This window comes from Dendrobates tinctorius, unplaced genomic scaffold, assembly GCF_039654945.1.
Source record: "Dendrobates tinctorius isolate UK_male_01 unplaced genomic scaffold, ASM3965494v1 ptg000090l, whole genome shotgun sequence".
Lineage (NCBI taxonomy): Eukaryota > Metazoa > Chordata > Amphibia > Anura > Dendrobatidae > Dendrobates > Dendrobates tinctorius.
Window position 1 is genome coordinate 12,371,559 of NW_027361758.1, and position 21,154 is coordinate 12,392,712.

The 21,154-nt window shown below is 43.4% G+C and overlaps 1 protein-coding gene and 1 long non-coding RNA gene across 3 annotated transcripts in view; one reads left to right on the plus strand and one right to left on the minus strand.

The window, feature by feature from the left end:
* Positions 1–13,815, minus strand: part of LOC141098379 (uncharacterized) — a 142,335-nt gene extending 128,520 nt beyond the window's left edge. The window contains exon 1 of the long non-coding RNA XR_012234216.1: positions 13,723–13,815. This is a non-coding gene — a long non-coding RNA (uncharacterized lncRNA). The remainder of the gene's footprint in view (positions 1–13,722) is intronic.
* A 6-nt stretch (positions 13,816–13,821) lies between these two features.
* RFLNA (refilin A) overlaps positions 13,822–21,154 on the plus strand; it is a 60,076-nt gene continuing 52,743 nt past the window's right edge. Inside the window, exons 1-3 of one of the 2 annotated variants that reach the window (XM_073586119.1) lie at positions 13,828–13,928; positions 15,176–15,272; positions 19,126–19,476. In XM_073586119.1, the coding sequence (XP_073442220.1) occupies positions 19,258–19,476 (219 nt within the window). In that variant the 5' untranslated portion in view covers positions 13,828–13,928; positions 15,176–15,272; positions 19,126–19,257. Of the gene's footprint in view, positions 13,929–15,175; positions 15,273–19,125; positions 19,477–21,154 lie in introns of both variants that reach the window. The other variant, XM_073586118.1, reaches the window with a different exon arrangement.

Consider the following 21,154-nt stretch of genomic DNA (forward strand, 5'->3'; position numbering starts at 1 on the left):
TTGAATTTCCACAAAAATTTAAAATAACCAATAAATTTCTGAACATACTGTATATATTGACCTGTGCTATAGGAATCAAAAAAGGGTCTGAAAATAGTTGAGGCAAGCTTGGGTCATAATCCCAACCTAAAAAGTATGGCAACAATTCAACAAATGATATTAAGATAAATACAATGCAAAGATAATGATGTCACATCCTACTGCCAGTAGCTATTGTAATGGGAAACCTCAGAACCACCAGGAATAGAACATAAGTCTAGGATAAAAATAAATATATGCGTGCTGGTGCACACAAATTAAAATGACAAACAAAATATCACCGAGAAGAATGGACTCTCACCGAAATAGATAAAACTGGCGGTAGCTGCAGAGGCTGATTAACGTGAGTGGTGTTCCAATGACACTCTGAAACTCTGACGTGAGTGGAACGCTCGCGTCACCAGATTATGGGGCTGCAAGTGACGGAGAGGCTCCCAGCCAGGCATGCGCAAAACTGAACTGTGAGGTAAGAAAATATCGCTGCCTGTGACGGCGTGAGGTTGAAAAGGGGCGTGACTAAAGTGAATGCGTAAAAACATTAATGTGAATGGAATCAAAGGTTACAAGTGCATCCCAAATAAATTAAGGGAAGTAATAAGATAGCAAAGAGGAGAATACAGAGGCATAATGCATGGAAATGAAATAAATAAGATAAATAAATAAGGTAGTATAATAAGTGTGAATGTGTATTAATCAAGCAGGATATTATTTGACAGAATAATTATAATGACCTAACCCAAAGAGAAGTTTAAAAATTATTAATCTGTGCAAATAAGTAAAATTGCATACAATAATAATTAATATATCAGTGTATTATAGAAAATACGTAAATGGGTAAAAAATAAGATAATAAAAGGGGTGTTATGTGGAAGGGACCAAAAACTTTATGGACCATTATGTCATTAATACATTTCATATAATAAATAAGACAGTGGAAAAAGAATAGAGTGATGACAAGATGCATCATGGAAAAAGGGTCAGGAAGGGGTAAATAAGCCAGTGCATAAATATAAACAAATAAATGAAGAGAGTAATAAAATAACAAGGGACATCATAGGAAAGGAGCCAGGAAAGGGGAAATGAAATTGATTATAAACTATTATACCATTAATTTATATCATTTTTTTCACAGGAAATCCATGGAAAATATGAACAGAGTCCAACCATCAAGCATCCAACTCACGTAGGTCTATAACATGTCAAACAAACCAAGTTGAATGGTGTTTATGGTTTATGGGCCGCACGGTGGCTCAGTGGTTAGAACTGCAGTGCTGGAGTCCTGTGTTCAAATCCCACCAAGGACAACATCTGCAAGGAGTTTATATGTTCTCCCCGTGTTTGCGTGGGTTTCCTCCAATATCCTCCCACACTCCAAAGACATACTGATAGGGAATTAACATTCTGAGCCCTAATGGGGACAGTGATGATAATGTGTGCACACTGTAAAGAGCTGCAGAATATGTTAGCGCTATATAAAAATAAAGATTATTATCAAAACAAAATTTCACCCACGTGTGCCAAGCGACTGAATAATCAGCCCAAGTTCTGTTGGCCAGGGAATTCTCAATGGATTGTGGGATTATACCCGAAATATGTCCCATAGCCCCTGTGGACATACCGCTCCTTTGCTGTCTGCGTCTGGAACTTGACTCAGGAATTGAAACCACTGGTGGTGACAAACAAACTGAGGATTATTATTACCCATCATTGGAGCATAAGAAGCTTTCACCCAAATATTACATTCTAGACAAAGAAAAATCAGCTTTCTAATAATTTGGGCAGCAGCCAGTTTGTTTTTGGAAGACAGTGTATTTAATGTGAAAACTACTGCCTAATTAGCAGAGCGAAATATTATCCGCTTATCCCTGAGAGTAGGACCCCAAAATTGAATACATAACAAAATAGAAAAACGCTCTAATACCGAAGGATTCTTTGTGATTCTGCTTTCAATCCATGACTCAGGCCACATTTCACAAGCCCAATGGGGACCAAATACTACCCCCAGGCCTTTGCACTCATCCGTGAAGGTTGACAGGTTTAAATCTTCTGCTAACACGAATGGGCTCTGCCATACTGATTTACTGATTTCCCATTGAAGTTAGCCAGAAAATTCAACCAAACTCTCAAATCCTCTTTTGCTTCTTTGTTTAATCTAATATGATCATGAGGTGAATGATGTCCTGCTGTTGACTCATATAAGCGCCTGGAAAAAACAGGTATGATTCGCAGGGCAAAATTTAAACAGCCTAAAAGAGACTGCAGTTCTTTAAGCATAACCTTCTCTTTGCTTAGACAGAGGCTGATTGAAGACCGAAGCTTAATAAGCTTGTCATAACTTCCTTAACATGTCATGTTTTCAGAATCAATCAAAATACTTAAAAATTCAAGGGAAGTGCGAGGAGAAAATGTCTTCTCCTCTGCAAGGGGAACACCAAAATGATTGCAAACTCTAACAAATGAATCTAGTAGACCGAAGCAAGCATTTGTGTCCTAAAAATAAAAAATCATCCAAATAATGGAGGATTCCTCCCTCATCTGAACTGCATTCTACTACCCATTATAAAAACGAGGAAAAAGTTTCAAAATTAAAACATGACAACGCAAAACCCATCGGAAGACATTTATCAAAGAGAAATTTGCAGTGAAACGAAAAACCTAAAGAAGAAAAACCATCTGGATGAGCAGGTAAAAGTCTGAAAGCGGATTTGATATCCGATTTAGCTAAAAGGGAGTTCTTAAGAAATTTTTGTCAAGGGCCACATCAAAAGAAGTACAGGTAACCGAACATGCATCGCTATCCACTTTGTCATTCAGAGAAAAACCCTTAGGGAATGACAAGTGATGAATCATTCTATATGACCATTGGTCTTTTTTGGGAACTATCCCGAGAGGGGAAACCCGAAAATTGACAAAAGGGGGGGAATCAAAAGGGCTTTCAACCCTGCCAGCTTCCAATTCCTTCACAATTTTCTCTTTAACAATGTGAGAAAACTTTAATGCAGAAGGTAAATTGGAAACCAAATTACATCCTGTACCTTTAAATGGAGGGACATAAAAACCATAACAAAAACCCTCATACAGCAACGAACTACTCTCCTGGTTTGGATAAATATCTAGCCAAGGAGCTAGCCTTTCCAATGTCACTAGACTCAGTACTTTTTGAAAAGGGTTCCTTACCAATTCCGTGTTGAGTAGTTTGAGTTTGCTTGTTAAAGCATTTGGACATTGGGTGAATGCCCCCACAGAAGGAGCACTCGTGTCAAAAACGACAGTTATGAGACCACTTACAAACATTCTCATTAAAAGCAAAGCAAACTCCTTTTCTGATAGTGGCATTCAAACTTTGTCTGGACACAGGGAATTTTTGAGGTAACATTAAATTTAGCCATAAGTCCACATCTTTCGTCCCCCAAGCTAAGTTCAGGTACATAGCCAACTTCTGTCTAAATGACTCATCGTATTACAACCAAGCCATACCTCCAAAGTTGTGGTATGCTTCAAGGATAAAATCAAGGTGATGAAAAAGACCCGAACATAGGCAGGAGTACTTTTCGCCTAAACCAACAGCATAAATGGAAAAGGCCTGGAGCCAATTGTTAAAAGTTTTAGCAGAGGTGTTCTTCCTCCTCTCAGCTAGCTCCTCTTTTTTTTTCACCTCTATGCTGCTGCTCTTTTACAGATGGCAACAAAGAAAAAAAAATATATATAATCCCTGTTCCAGATTTGTTCTTTAAGCGTGACACTTAAATGGAAACCTAACGGTGATGCCTCACATGTAAGGGATTCTTTTAAATGAACCTCTGGTAGCCCAGGTCTTAAAATGAAATTACAACTGCCAGAAGCAGTATTTCTGGAAGAACATCCAGGAGGGGGCACTAATTCAGCACCACCCAGACATTCCACCAGAACCTCCCTAACTATGGACTTTAGATTAAGAGGGGTACCAGACGAGGGAACATTCAAAGTCTCACCCCTTGGCTGAAGAATCACGTCCTGGTCCATCGGATCACCAGCACTCAAGCCCAACATAGCAGGCGAATGCGGCTGTGGTGTAGACAAATGGCTCTCCTCTGGCTCTCATGTGGGAGAAACGTTTCCCCATGACCTGGCAGCTGCCCTGGCGACAGATGTTCCTGTTGGTGGTCTCCTTCCATCCTGTCAACTTGCTGCAGCTGGAGTTCCCTGGGCCATCGCAGCACTTATAAGGCTGCGGTGGCTAGATGCTCTGCGGGTGCCTCTGCTAGGCGCTGAGGTAATTGAATTTTTGTGCTGCAGCGATGACGCTGAGCTGCCGGCGCCTTCCTCTGACGCGACCGTGCCGGACACCTTACCACGGTGAAAATCCCGTGATGGGCTCCGGGATCTCGGTAACTTCCGGCTTCCGACGCGCACCTCCTGTGCGAGGTCTGGCAGTCTGGGAGATGGCAGAGATGGGGAAAAGATGATCCTCGCCCTGTGATTCCTCCTGGATGACCGGCTCTGCCTTGCTGGGATGGAAGGCTCCCCTGTTATGAATGGGTCACCGAGGAGGATGGCAGGAACAGGATAAGCCGCCAGGAAACCAGAGAGGTTGGTAACTGAGCGGATTGCAGACTACTGATCCTATCAACACAACTAGCAGTAGCCGTGGAGCGTTCCTACGATGCCTTGACACCTCGGCACAGCCGTAGAGCTAACTAAGCCTAAAGCCAGAAAGGTGAAATCTAAACTGCCCCAGAGCAGATCCCCAAAGGAATAGACAGCCCCCAAACATATATTGTCAGTGAGACAAGACGAAGCACAAACACAGGCAGAAAAATAGACTGAGCAAATGGTGGGGCCCAAGCTGTCTAGATAGGACAGGACAGAAAAGACACTGTCTGCAATCACGCAAAAACCCTAAAAAATCCAACACATCTGATATACAAAAAACCTGAGGCCACACAACCTCACCCCTGCTAGATCAGCACTCTGGTGTGAACTAGAAGCAAAGCAAAAGATACTAATATAACAGGGGACTGAATAAACTGACACAAGCTGTAATATATGGAGCGGGGCCCAGTCCTGCCCCCAATAGGGAGTACGCTGAATCCTCAGCAGCAAAGCAGAAAGCAAAAAAAAGCACAACAGATTAGATGCAAAGGATTAGCAAAAGAATCACTTAACTGAACCATGCAGATCAGGCAGGAGACAAAAGAACTCTGAATGCACAAGGAGGAAATCACCAGCAACCACTAAGGGAAGCCAGCTCACTTACATGCTCCTGCCAGTAATCCCAGATTGTCAATCGTCATCAGGTGGCAAACTTCCATCAACCTGGCCAGCTCCACTACTCCCAGTAACCACCAGAGGGAGCTCCTGCTCAGAAGGCCGAGCAAGGGAATTCACAACAGTACCCCCCCTTGAGGAGGGGTCACCGAACCCTTATCCACACCACCAGGCCGATCAGGATGGGCCCGATGAAAGGCATGAATCAATCTTTTGGCATGGATGTCAGAAGCAGAGACCCAAGAATTATCCTCCTGGCCATAACCTTTCCACTTGACCAAGTACTGAAGTCTCCGTCTAGCCAGACGAGAATCCAAAATCTTCTCTACTTCATACTCCAAATTACCTTTAACCAGTACAGGGTCAAGGGGCGCTGCCATGGGAACTACTGGCTCCACAAACCTTTTCAACAAAGATTTATGAAAAACGTTATGAATCTTAAACGTAACTGGAAGAGCCAAATGGAAAGAAACGGGGTGAAGGATTTCCAAAATCTTATAAGGTCCAATAAACCTTTGCTTGAATTTTGGAGATGCAACCTTCATGAGAATATTTTTTGAGGACAACCAAACCATATCATCCACTTTCAACCGGGGACTAATGGTCCTATGGCTGTTGGAAAACCGTTGGGCCTTTTCCTGAGAGTGGGACATCTTATCCACTACTTGGTCCCAAATCTGCTGCATTCGCTCTACCACAGAATCCACACTTGGGCAGGCAGAAGCTTCCACCTGCCCCGAAGAAAATCGAGGATGAAGCCCAAAGTTACAAAAGAAAGGAGACATCAAAGTGGTAGAACTAGCCCTATTGTTTAGCGTGAATTCGGCTAAAGGCAAAAATGAGACCCAATCATCCTGATCAGCAGATATGAAACATCTCAAATAGGACTCCAAAGTCTGGTTTGTTCTCTCAGTCTGCCCATTGGTCTGAGGATGAAATGCAGAGGTGAAGGACAACTGAATTCCCAGTCTGGAACAAAAAGCTCTCCAAAATCTGGAAACAAACTGGACTCCTCTGTCTGATACAATGTTCTCAGGAATCCCGTGCAGACGAACCACTTGCTGTAAAAACAAGAGCTCCAGCTCAGAAGAAGATGGCAACTTTGGGAGTGGTACAAGATGGACCATCTTAGAAAATCTATCACAGATCACCCAAATCACAGTCATTCCCTGAGAGACAGGGAGATCAGAAATAAAATCCATTGAGATATGGGTCCATGGCCTCCTGGGCACTGGCAGGGGCACCAACAAACCACCAGCACGAGAACAGGGCTTGGACCGAGAACAAGTCCCACAGGACTGCACAAAATTCCTGACTTCACGATATAAGGCAGGCCACCAAAAAGACCGACTCACCAAATCTCTGGTACCAAAGATACCTGGATGACCAGCCACCGCGGAGCAATGAATTTCAGACATCACTCTTTTCCTCCACTGGTCAGGGACATAAAATTTTCCCATAGGGCATCATTCAGGTTTATCCTCCTGAAATTCCTCCAGGGCACGTCTCAAATCGGGAGAGATGGCGGAAAGAACTACACCCTCATTTAGAATGGTAGTAGGCTCGGTCACATCAAGAGAATCCGCAAAGAAACTCCTAGAAAGGGCGTCTGCCTTAACATTCTTAGTGCCTGGAAGAAAGGAGACCACAAAATTAAAACGTGTGAAAAACAAGGCCCACCTAGCCTGTCTAGGATTCAAGAGCTTGGCTGATTCAAGATAAATCAAATTCTTGTGATCGGTGAGGACCACAACTTGATGTCTGGCTCCCTCCAACCAATGTCTCCACTCTTCAAATGCCCACTTTATGGCCAACAATTCCCAATTCCCCACATCATAGTGACGTTCAGATGGAAAAAATTTTCAAGAAAAGAAGGCACAGGGATTCATCTTGGAGGTTACTGGATCTCTTTGAGACAAAACGGCTCCTGCGCCAATCTCAGAAGCATCCATCTCCACCTGAAATGGGAGTGAAACATCAGGTTGCCGTAGAACCGGAGCAGAAGTGAATCTCTGCTTAAGCTCCTGAAATGCCAAGACTGCCTCTACAGATCAATTCACCACATCAGCGCCCTTTTTGGTCAAATCCTTCAGAGGTTTAACAATACCAGAAAAATTACTTATAAATTTACATTAGAAATTAGCAAAACTCAAAAACTTCTGAAGAGCCTTCAGAGAAGTGGACTGAACCCAATCATAAATGGCCTGTACCTTGGCCGGTGTCACGCTGCCGGCGCCGCCTGTCAGGTCGGTGCCGGAGCCGCCTGTCATGCCGGGTCCCGCTTTGTCTGCTCCTGCTCCCTAGGTCTCCCCCGGCTCACCGTTACAGCTGCTGCTCGGCACCCCCGGTCTCCCGCCCTGCAGCCCTGCACAAGGCTTCCTCCTCCTCCTCTGCTCCTGTCCTGGGCATGCGCCTTAGGCCACGGGCACGCGCTCTTCCCCTCAGTTAACCCCTGCTGCAACTGCCCTCTGGAGCGATTACCAATCAAGCTCCAGCACAGGGTATATCAGGCGGCTCCTCCCTCATGGAGGCGCCTGATTATCGTGTGCCTTCCGTACGGTACTCTGGCCCCTGTCCGGTCACTCCTGACTCCGGTCACTTCTGACTCCTCTCGCTCCAGACTCCTGTCGCTCCAGACTCCTGTCGCTCCTGACCCCTGTCACTCCTGACTCCAGGTGCTCCTGACCCTCTGCCTTGTTTGTGTCATCCGCACCTGAGCCGCCCCTCTTGGTATCAGCTGTCTCGGTATTCGACTCCTTCAGGCCTGCTCCTAATGATCCCTGTATAGGGGTCGGCACCACCTGGCCAGCTCGCCCCAGGGATCCCGGTACCATGACCTACAGGGTCCACTCTTGCTACACTTGACAGCCGGGACCATTTCGATAGCAGACGGGGACAAGATGAATCCCAAAAACGAAATCCTCTGTACACAAAAAGACATTTCGATCCCTTAACATACAGAGTATTTTCCTTTAAATTCCGGAACACAGTCCGGACATGTTCCACATGAGAATCCCAATCACTGGAAAAAAATCAAAATATCATCATGATAAATGATCAAAGACTTATCCACAAGGTCCCGGAAAATATCGTTCATAAAAAATTGGAAGACGAAAGGGGCATTAATGAGCCCAAAAGGCATCACCAGGTACTCAAAATGTTCCTCTGGAGTATTAAACGCCATTTTCCATTCATGCCCGTGCTTGATGGGAATAAGATTATACGCCCCCCTGAGGTCAAGTTTGGTAAACCAACAAGCACTGTTATCTCTGGAAAATAAATCAGAAATCAGGGGTACCGAGTACTGATATTTAACAGTGATTTTGTTAAGGGAACGATAGTAAATATATGGCCTTAATAAGCCATCTTTTTTGGACACAAAAAAAAAACAGCACCCAAAGGCGAAGAGGATGGTCTGATATGACCCTTCTCCAATGATTCCTTGATATAAGATCGCATAGCATCATGTTCAGGTACAGATATGTTGAAAAGCTGACCCTTGGGAAATTTACAACGGGCATTAACTCAATTGCGCAGTCACAACTCCTATGAGGTGGCAAAAACACGGACTTACTCTCACTAAATACATCAGAAAAATCAGCCAAATAGTCAGGAACATCTTGAGACTGGGGAGAGGTGGAGAAAACAGGAGTGTCACTAAGAACACACTGACAACCCCAACTCACCACAGACACAGATTTCCAATCCAAAACAGGATTATGGGTTTGCAACCAAGGAAAACCCAGAACAATAGTATCATGTAAATTGTGCAACACAAAAAATGTACAATTCTCCTGATGGTCAGGAGCGACCCGCATTATCACCTGGGTCCAAAACTGCGGTTTATTCTCCGCCAAGGGGGTAGCAACAATCCCCCTCAAGGGAATAGGGGTACTCAGGGGCACCATGGGGAAACCACAGTGTTTGGCAAAGTCAAAATCCATCAGATTCAAAGCTGCTCCTGAATCAACAAGGGCCTTAGCAGAAAATGTAGAAAAGGAGCAGATCAAGGTAACTGCCAACTGGAACTTAGGCTATACAATGCCCACGGCAAATGAGTGAGCAAAATGTTTTTCTCGTTTAGGTCAGACAGAAATAACATGAGAGGTGTCCCCACCAAAGAAGCATAACTTATTACGCCTTCTAAACTCTTGACGTTGCATCCTAGACAAAACCCTATCACATTGCATGAGTTCAGCAGTTTGTTCAAAAGGCCGGACCGCCTCTCGTGTACTTTTACGTTCACATAAACGCCGATCAATTTGAATGGCTAACGACATGGAGTCGTTAAGGCCAGAGGGGACAGGAAATCCCACCATAACATCATTTGCGTTTTCTGCCAGACCTTTCCGAAAGAGAGCTGCTAGGGCATCATCATTCCATTTACTAATGACTGCTCACTTTCAGAACTTTTGGCAATATAACTCCGCAGCATCTTGACCCTGGTTCAATGCCAATAGGGTTTTCTCAGCTTGATCAATACCATTAGGTTCATCATACAACAACCCCAGGGCCTGAAAAAACGTATCCACATTAGCCAGAATAGGATCTCCAGGTGTCAGAGAAAAAGCCCAATCCTGGGGCTCGCTACGCAGCAGGGAGATGACAATTTTAACCTGCTGCACCGAGCTCCCCGATGAATTAGGTTTCAAAGCAAGAAATAGTTTACAGTTATTTTTGAAATTCAAAAATTTTGACAGATCTCCCGTAAACACATCAGGAGTAGGGATCCTTGGTTCTACAGCAGATGATTGAGCGAGATAGGCAGAAATTCCCCGCACTTCAGCGGCGAGCTGCTCAACACAATCGGACAATTGCTTAGTCTCCATTAAGGAAGAAATCCTCCTACGGCCCCAGAGAAAAAGAGGAAAAAATATATAAAAAATTCTGACACTTTTTTTTTTTTTACAATTCTTTCCTTCTTTTGAGTACTCTAGAGTCTACAGTTTTGGCTGGTGATTCTGTTATGAATGGGTCACCGAGGAGGATGGCAGGAACAGGCTAAGCCACCAGGAAACCAGAGAGGTTGGTAACTGAGCGGATTGCAGACCCCTGACCCTATCAAAACAACTAGCAGTAGCCATTGAGCGTTCCTACAATGCCTTAGACGCCTCAGCACAGCCGGAGAACTAACTAAGCCTAAAGCCAGAAAGGTGAAATCTAAGCTACCCCAGAGCAGATCCCCAAAGGAATAGACAGCCCCCAAACATATATTGCCGGTGAGACAAGACGAAGCACAAACACAGGCAGAAAAATAGACTGAGCAAATGATGGGGCCCAAGCTGTCTAGATAGGACAGGACAGAAAAGATACTGTCTGCAATCACGCAAAAACCCTAAAGAATCCAACACATCTGATATACAAAAAACCTGAGGCCACACAACCTCACCCCCACTAGATCAGAACACTGGTGTGAACTAGAAGCAAAGCAAAAGATACTAATATAACAGGGGAATGAACAAACTGACACAAGCTGTAACATATGGAGCGGGGCCCAGCGCTGCCCCCAGCAGGGAGTACGCTGAGCCCTCGCAGCAAAGCAGAAAGCAAAAAAAGCACAACAGATTGGATGCAAAGGAGTAGAAAAGAATCACTTAACTGAACCATGCAGATCAGGCAGGAGACAAAAGAACTCTGAATGTTCAAGGAGGAAACCACCAGCAACTACTAAGGGAAGCCAGCTCACTTATATGCTCCAGCCAGTAATCCCAGATTGCCAATCGTCATCAGGTGGCAAACTTCTATCAACCTGGCCAGCACCACTACTCCCAGTAACCACCAGAGGGAGCTCCTGCTCAGAAGTCCGAGCAAGGGAATTCACAACACTCCCCCGGCTGAGGAGAAGTGAGCGGTGATCGCAGTGCACGAGAAGCCATAACCTCTGAGACAGAGGTAGGTTTAACAGCTCGTTCCATAGCTAGGCAGCTCCCCCGCAACCACTCAACACCGCCCCCCTCCTCAGCTCTCCGGATCAGCTGTTGCAGCAGAGGTTCCATGTTCTTCAATCTTCACTCTTCCTGAGGTGACTGAATGACAGCCGTTAGACAGCTGGCTATTTATAGATCTTCTTTTCCCACACTTTCTCCTTTTCACCAATCAAGATTCAAATAAAAAGGCGGGCAACAACACCAGCTCAAATCAGTTAGAACCTGCTCATGTGTTGACACAGCTTACCAGAGACTCAATTAACCCTTTCATCCTTGTTTCGCATCACCAGATTATGGGGCCGCAAATCACGGAGAGGCTCCCAGCCAGGCATGCGCAAAACTGAACTGTGAGGGAAAAAAATATCGCTGCCTGTGATGGCGTGAGGTTGAAAAGGGGCGTGACTAAAGTGAATGCGTAAAAAGATTAATGTGAATGGAATCAAAGATTACAACTACATCCCAAATAACGTAAGGGAAGTAATAAGATAGCAAAGAGGAGAATACAGAGGCATAATGCATGGAAATGAAATAAATAAGATAAATAAATAAGGTAGTATAATAAGTGTGAATGTGTATTAATCAAGCAGGATATTATTTGACAGAATAATTATAATGACCTAACTCAAAGAGAAGTTTACAAATTATTAATTTGTGAAAATAAGTAAAACTACATACAATAGTAATAAATATATCAGTGTATTATGCCAGGTTCACATAGTGTTAACACAGCCCGTTCAACGCATAGCATTGACGGGCTGCGTTAACGCTATAGCATAACGCGATATGCAGACGCTGCAGTGAATGACAGCACATCGCGAACGCGTGCCGCTTTACGGCATACGTCACAATGTGCCACATAATGGGGGTCAATGGCAGCGTTAGCAGACTGTGTTACACCGCGTTATACCGCCGTGTAACGCAGTCCGTTTAATGGACTCCAGCCTTATAGAAAATACGTAAATGGGTAAAAAAATAAAATAAACAAAGGGGTGTAATGTGGAAGGGACCAAAAACTTTATGGACCATTATGCCATTAATACATTTCATATAATAAATAAGACAGTGTAAAAAGAAAAAGAATAGAGTGATGACAAGATGCATCATGGAAAAAGGGTCCGGAAGGGGTAGAGAAGATAAAAAATATTCTATCATTAATTCATTTTCATGTAAATAAGGTAGTGTATAATTATAAACAAATACATGAAGAGAGTAATAAAATAACAAGGGACATCATAGGAAAGGAGCCAGGAAATGAAATTGATTATAAACTATTATACCATTAATTTATATCATTTTTTTTACAGGAAATCCATGGAAAAGCACACTTTATGAACAGAATACAACCATCAAGCGCGGCTTTCTTGTGGTTCAAAATATGCAGCATGTCACTTCTTTCGTGCAGTTTACCACCTGCTCCATTCTCCAAATCTGCAGGGGGAAATCCGCAGGGAAAACCGCACAAAAACCGCAAGAAAAAGGGAAGAAATCCGCAGGAAAAATGCAGGTCATTTGACCTGCGGATTTCTTCAATTCTGTGCGGAAAAATCTGCAGGGCAAAAAAGTACGGCTGCACTCAGCCTATATGTTCGCCCCGAGTTTGCGTGGGTTTCCTCCGGGTTCTCCGATTTCCTCCCATACTCCAAAGACAACAGTTATAGGGAATTAACATTCTGAGCTCCAATGGGGACAGTGATGATAATGTGTGCACACTGTAAAGCTCTGCGGAATATGTTAGCACTATATAAAAAAAAAGATTATTATTATTACGGTGTTTGCCATAAAAGAAATAAAAGCAACATACCTTAATATTATATGTAAAAAAAAATACAAGCAAAGCAAAAATACAAGCAAGCAAAAATCAAGCCCTTACAGTGTTTTTATTATTGGAAAAGTAGTAAAACATAGCTAAAAAAGATAAATTAGGTATCGCGATAATCGTACTGACCCACACAAAAAAAAATTAACATTGTGAGCACTAAAAACACCCCACCCCCCAAAAAAATACATTTGTGAAAGCTGATTTGTTTTTTTCCACCCCTCTAAAAAAATAATAAAGGCTATACAATATAATGTATGTACCATTTGAGAATACAACTGATTAAAAAATAATAAAGGCTATACAATATAATGTATGTACCATTTGAGAATACAACTGATTAAAAAATAATAAAGGCTATACAATATAATGTATGTACCATTTGAGAATACAACTGATCCAAAAAATACCAGCCCTCGTTCATACGCCTACATTAAAAAGAAGTAAAAAAATTCTAAAATCGCTGAGTCCTGAAGGCTAAAATTAGAGGTGTCTCTAAGTGGAGAAATCCTTAAGAAAAATCTGACTTTACATTTAGTAGTGGACAATGGCAGAACAATACAGTAGAACTGCTCTGGAAACAAGTCCACCATGAATACTCCAGGAGTTTCCAGGGTCAGAGGTTTCCAGAGGGCAATCACTGGCACTTGTCAGCTTTGATGTGGCCCCATAGGGCCTGCTGCTCTCACTGACCTGGGCAGAGGACGCTGGTGACACTTGCAGATCAGCTGTGCTGCTGCCTCCACCTCTGTCCCTCCTCCCTCAGCAGGGCAGCCCCGGAGTGGAGGCTGGATTCCCTCCAGATCGGAGAGCAGCAGCTCCAGGGAGCACGACTCTCCTCCTGCTCTCACTGCCTGCACCGACCCGACGGGGATCTCCGCCACCTCCATGCCAGCCCAGTAAGTGCCTGTGCCAGCCTTTGCATGTTCTGTGCCACCTCTGCTTCCCCTGCACAGTGCTGTGTACAGTATTCTGTAGCCTGATTTAGCAGAGCTGAGTTTGTGCTGCATTAAGAAGTGACTTGTGAAGTCCCATGTAAAAACCATGCAGGCATGTAACTGATGAGCTCTAGCAGCAAAGTCAGCTCTGCTACATTGCATCTAGGGCTCTATGATGTCCCAGTCTTCCCAGTACAAGTGATTGTGACATCAGATAGGCTGTGTTGTATATGTTAACATTATAGATCAGGATGACATGCATTATAGGGTATTATAGTAGAAGCAGAGTCATAGTCACTACCTGGTACAAGGTGTAAAGGAAACCGCATAATTAAAGGGGCTTTCCATCCGACCTGTCATATAGCAGTGATCAGAGGGATCACTGAATTCAGGAGGGTAGGAATCATTTTTGAAGCTGGTAACGCCATAGATATTAACCTGGCTCAGTCTTATCTGAGTACTAGTCCTTTCCAGAATGTCCCCTATCCTCTATATTACTTCTCTTCTTCACACTTTACCTATGGGCGCTGTACCCCTATTCCCCTGCTGGTTGTGGGAGGGAATGCGTTAAGTAATGGATACAATGATACTCTTTTTCATATGGTTTGAATTGATGTCCTGTAAAGGCGGTTTGTGTTGAAGAGTAGAATGGGGGCATTGATCCCCGCGCTGGAATTCCCATTTGGTCTACCTATGTTTACAGTACACTGCTTCCCTACATTGCACAAGCTCAGGTTACTGGTCCTAGAGATATTATTAACCTCTTACGGGCCCGATACTGGATCACCTGGATCTCTTCACAGAAATGGACCAGATGTGTAACGAGTCTCTGCCGCATCTTGGACAGTCACAGAGCCCAATCCAGTTGGTAATGACAATTACTGTATATGATGGGAAGGAGCAGTTTTATTTTGCTTTGCTTTTTCAATTTTTACTACTTTTACATATTATAAAGAATGGCAGAAAAATGCAAAAAAAAATGTCAAATTGTTACAAATGTACGAAAGCGGCACAACTTGGTATAAACCCTTCTGTCCAACCCTCATGATGGTCATATCTGTAGTTGTTATATGTCATTATACCTGTCAATCAACTGTCAGAAAATGGAATGTGTCATCAGAAAATGACCGCTTGTTTAAATCATTTACGTTTTTGTGTTGCATGTATTTTAATATATATATATTTTTTCATTTAAAAAAAAAAAATAGCAATCTTGCAATTTTCCCAATGACCTCCTGGGGCTTCTTAGACTCATACTTCCTGTCCCGTGAAGAAGAGTTTTCAGCAGACTCGTGTTCATCAGAGGTAGGATTACACTTACAGATATCACCTCTGTACACAGCTAACAAAGGATCACAATAGGTGATGTTACAGCTCACCCTGCTCGCTCATTCCTTCACAATGATGTTTGCACATGCTTATTAAACACTTGAAAAAAAAAAGATAAGTCAGAGTCTGTTCAGTGCTGCTAATGTACGTGTGAATTTCATGAAGCAATGAGATGTTAGAGTCTAGAAAAGCCCCAGTGGCCAGTGTGAAAATTGCAAGATTTCTTCTTGCATTTTTAATAAAGGCTGTGTTATGGAAACATAACATACTGCCTTAAGTTATGAAAAATATATATTTAAAACAAAAACCTGACATCTTTTCTGATGACATATTCGCTTTTAAAATGCATTCATGAATGTAAATTGTGATGGGGTTGGGAATAAATGGGCACTTGTACTTCAGTGTACTGAGAACCTAGGTAAAAAGGATCTGTTAAAATTGGTGTTATTAGTAATGGGTCAGTAGTCATAGTTATGTCCAACAATTGAAGGGAACACAGTTCCACTTTGCAGTGATTTAAGCCTACGTTCCCATGATGTGCTTTTTGGTGAGTATTTGTCGCTGCACCTATTATTTCAGTTAGGTTACTTGCAGTTTTTAATTCTGTTTGTTGGCTTTTTTAACATACATTTTTATCACATTTTTTACTGCGTGTTTTGTCTCCTTTTGATGTGTCATGTTTTAATAAAGCTGCTTTATTTTTCATACTTCCTGGCTTGTTTTTGATATTTGGCTTTGACAAAACGTTATTGATATACTTACAGTTGGTGCGGATTACGTGTGTTTCTGATGCGTTTCTGCCGATTTTCCGTACCTTATGCAAGTCTATGGCCGGAGTCATTCTACAGCGAGATACGGCCGAGTCTCGCAGGTTAAAACCAAGCTCTGGCGCCGGCACTCCGGAGCGGAGCGTGCAGCTCCATGTATTGCTGTGCGGCTGCACGCTCCGCTCCGGAGTGCCGGCGCCAGAGCTTGGTTTTAACCTGCGAGACTCGGCCGTATCTCGCTGTGTGTGATCCTGGCCTTTGGGGAAAATCTGCACCGAGAAACTCAGTGTGCCGCAAAGAGAAAATGAAATGCTGCAAATTTGAAGCACGTAATGCAAGTCAGTTTACACTGAATAAAATAAAAGCACAATGGGCAGGAGATTTCTATAAGTCCCATCCACTTAGCTGAAACTGTAAGACGCTATGTTTATGCTGCATCAAAAGCTCATAATGGGAAAGTAACTTTAGGCCACGTTCACACGTTCAGTATTGGATCAGTGTTTTACCTCAGTATTTATAAGCCAAAACTAGGAGTGGAAAAATCAGAGAAAAGTATAATAGAAACACGTCACCACTTCTGGATTTATCACCCACTCCTGGTTGTGGCTTACAAATACTGGGGTAAAACCTTGACCAAATACTGAACGTGTGAACGTGGCCTTATAGCGTCATGTTTGTTAAACCAAAGGTTTTGTATCTCAAAAAACGGCCATCTACCACTACTCACCTTTTGGATATATTAGACAAGTTATAGAAGGACACATCTGCACAGTCACCTTTCTGCAACCTGTGGATATTGTCGGTTATTGCCAGATGAAGCGGTTGGTGCCTATTCACTGCAGCCAATGGCTGACCGGACCATGTAGAAGCCTCACAGAGAGTGGGACCCTAAGATAATATATAACAAGTGTTGTCCTGCAGTGCTTATCTGCTCCTATGCATCACCTAGGGCTGCTTACTCCTGATCAAGACATTTAACACCTTCATGGTACTCTATAAAATTAGGGTTTTAGGGGCCAAGTTTCCAGAGCCTCCGAGAATTGGTACGTGCTTCTGATTAGGGCCTGATGCATATTTGGTATGGTTAAGTTTTATCAAAATGAGTCCAAGAGAGTTGAATTATTTATAGTATAAGGTATTTTTCCTCTTAAAGATGAGAGTGGCAATCGGATTGGCCGTTAGATTGCCATCTACTAGAGTTTTCATTGGTACTTGTTTTATCAAATCTTCCCCCCGTGTCTTAAAAAGGCAAGAAATATTAGTACTTTGTGTAAAGTATAAACTGCAATTCAACATTTAGGCAGACTGAATATTGATCCATTTCTATGTTCGTATGCATTCATTGACTAAAAGTATGTATGGATTCTTACTATATGTGACACGTGATGTACATGATGGTGTTAAAGTTGTTATCCCTTTACTGCTATAAAACGCCGGGGGCGTCATCCTTCATGATGCTGCATTAAAGGAAATCTGTCACCCATATTTAGTGATATCATGTAAAGATGTCACCCAATTGTGCGTCCCATAAGGATTCTATTAGGATTTTTTATTCCCCCTGACCCCGCACCTTTGAGGCATAAATACCTTTTTTATCTTGTTGGGGATGTATGCAAATCGCCGCAGTCCAGTCTGATGGGCGTGGCTTAGTCGCCTTCTTCCCCCATCCGTGGCTTGCTGCACGTAATCTTCATCTGTGAATATCACAGATAACGTTGGTTTCCGCTCTTGCGCATTGTAAGGCCTTCGGCGCCTGCGCAATATGCTTTGCCCAACTGTGGGCGAAGCATATAATCGCTACTGCGCATGCGCCGGTATTTTCCAGCGCGGTCTATGCCCCGGAAGTCTTCACATGCAGGACACACTTCCGGGGCATAGACCACGCTGGATTTAGGTGCATGCGCAGTAGCGATTATATGCTTCACCCACAGTTGAGCAAAGCATACTGCACAGGCGCCAAAGGTTTTACGATGCGCAAGCTCGGAAACCAATGTTATCTGTGATATTCACAGATGAAGATTACGTGCAGCAAGCCGAGGGGGGGAGGGGAAGAAGGTGACTAAGCCACGCCCAGCGGACCGGACCGCGGCGATTTGCATACATCCCCAACGAGATAAAAAAGGTATTTATGCCTCAAAGGTGCGGGGTCAGGGGGAATAAAAAATCCTAATAGAATCCTTATGGGATGCACAATTGGGTGATATCTTTACATGATATCACTAAATATGGGTGACAGATTCCCTTTAAAACCCAAAACAATGCAGTGATCTGATTTGTACTCATTTGAATCATAGACGTAGAAGGGGGAAGAGTGATGAAATGGAAAAGAGCAGGGTTTACGTGTTTCCACAACGTCTAAGTGACTATATGACTAAATTGTAGTAGTTCCATAGAGTAAAAAATGATTGTTGCAAAGTAGCAACTTCCTAAACTCAGATGCAAGAATGTGTGGTCAAGAGCAGAACTTGTTAACACCAGAAGAAGAGTTCTCTGTACAGTGTAAAGTTTCATTTTTGAGTAAAGATGTGCTTTAACTACAGATGACTTTTGACCATAGAGCAGGGCAATGTATAACTTGTTCTTCTGAGCTCTGAGCTTCCACCTAAATTTCAGGCCCTGTAGGGCTTCCGGCACTGGCGCTAAACAAGGATTCTGCAAATACCAGACACCAGAATAAAGATATATGGCATGCAGTGTTTGTATATTTGCTATACAGATTAGAAAGTCATATCTGAAAGCACAAGTTCTTCCCTGGTGGTTCCCTCAGAACATCACACTGCTTTGGGATAGAAGAATTCAAATAAGGAGAATTCTTTGACTTTGAACTGTTTCCTAGATGCCTTTTCGGGAAGCGTTTCATTCATGGTGAGAGCAGAATTATTTGGTTGCAGAACAATATGTAGCTTATAGAAGAATAGAGCCACATTGTTACACTACTAGCATAGCACTATGGTATAGCTTTACAGAGCTCCATGACTCTTGTAGATCTGACAAATATATGTAAACAATTATATGATTGATAAAGTATCTTGGTTTTTAATATTTATTTATTCTTAACCTAGGGCCTGATCTTAGGGTGGTCTGCACAGTGGGAAGACCCCAGAATTGCATCTGATCTGTGAATCCATCGTGTGGAAGAAATAAACAGAAATTGGCTCAGGTTTTCCTGGGAGTTGACCAAGGGTCTGCCAGACATGGTAGGACATCTGAATTTGCAAGGGATGGAAGACAGTTTAAAGGACAAGAATCGGGAAGGGTTATTGGATAGTCCGGATTCTGGCCTCCCACCAAGCCCCAGTCCTCCTTTTTATTCTATCTCTCCTGGCATTACTGAGAGCAGAGCAGAGGGCAGCATTACACCAACACAATACCCGGGATATGCCTACAAGAAGGAGACCAGAGAGGGGAAAGTGGTAGGTACTTTATCCTAGCTTTCTTAGCTAAACTGTTTATTTGACTGCAGTTGCATTCCTCTATTCCCATATTCTAAGGACGTGTCTTGTGATAACTTGTTCATGGCTTTTCAGCTTGTATCCATTGTGTTTACACCCTATTAGAGCATGTTAATGATCGCAGGGTGGGGTTAAATATTCGCCATAGAATGCACTTGAGGTTTTAAAGTAAAAAATAAGTGGTTTACTGATCCTTCAGTATTTTTCTTAATCGTAACTTCTTTCTGTAATGTATTAAAATAGCAATTCGGATGCTTCTGACCTGAATGTCTTCTGTTACAGCCATACATATGCTGCTATTTCTTGTATTGATGAGAAACAGATTTGTATCGCTTGTATATTTGTCCAGGACATATTGACGGTGAGAAGAATGTCAGAAGCTTAGTGTTAAATAGTTTGTAAATAATTACTGCGCCTAGAAAAAGTGCTAAAGTGTATTTGTAGCCTGGCAAGTTTAGTACCAGGAAACTTCAACACCTGCAGTAAAGAGTACACCCATAGATTGGAGCCACAGAAAAGGGAACCACAGAAATATCTCAAGATAGAGATCTGTCCTAGTGCCTCTGTAAATCAAAACATTTCCTTGGAACGCTTCCTTCCTGTTCAACCTTTTGTAGGAAAGAAACATAACTGTCTTTGGGCTGATTTAAAGGGGTTTTCCCACCAGCAAAGTTACCATATATACTCGAGTATAAGCCGAGGCACCTAATTTTGCCTAAAAAACCTGAGAAATCTTGTTGACTCGAGTATAAACTGGGTATATATTGTCCCCTCATCCCTATGCTGGCCGTGTGCTAGTAGGATTTTAGCATGCGCTGCGCACTTTTGACGGTGCGCCCGAGCGCGCCAAAATGCAACATGGTGCGTTCAGCGCACACGGGCGCACCTTCAAAAGTGCGCAGCGCATGCTAAAATCCTACTAGCACACGACCAGCACACACTTTTGAAGGTGCGCCCGTGTGCGCCGAACGCACCATGTTGCATTTTGGCGCGCTCGGGCGATGACTGGATGGGGCAGGCAGGGAGCTGGCAGGGGGCGGGGCTTAGCGGCGCCGTGCGCTGCATGGATAATACGCTAGTGTGAAACTAGCCTTATCGGCACTGTCCACGATGAGGCTCACAATGTAGAATCCCTATCAGTATGTCTTTAGAATGTGGGAGGAAACTGGGGAATCCGGAGGAAACCCACGCAAACACGGGGAGAACATACAAACTCCTTGCAGATGTTGTCCTTGGTGGGATCTGAACCCAGGACCCCAGCGCTGCAATGCTATCCACTGAGCCACCGTGCTGCCCATTTTATGCTTGTAAGCAGGACATGGCAGGGATGTCATGCGCTGCTCACAAGCAGATCATAGCTGCCAGTATACTTACCGCTCCCCACACCAGATATATGCGTGTAGGGTAGTGAGTATTAAGTAGCATGCACAGTGTCAGCCGCTGGGCGGTCACGTATGCCGCTACTTAAGAGAAGTGAATATTCACCTCTCTTAAGTAGCGGCACACGTGACAACCCGGCAGCTGCAGGAGCCAGCGGCTGCGGCTGACACTGCGCGCTAGTACAGGATAGGTCATTAAAATCAGATTGATGGCTATCCTACACACTCACCAATCAGATGTTATAATCTCATGTGGCTCA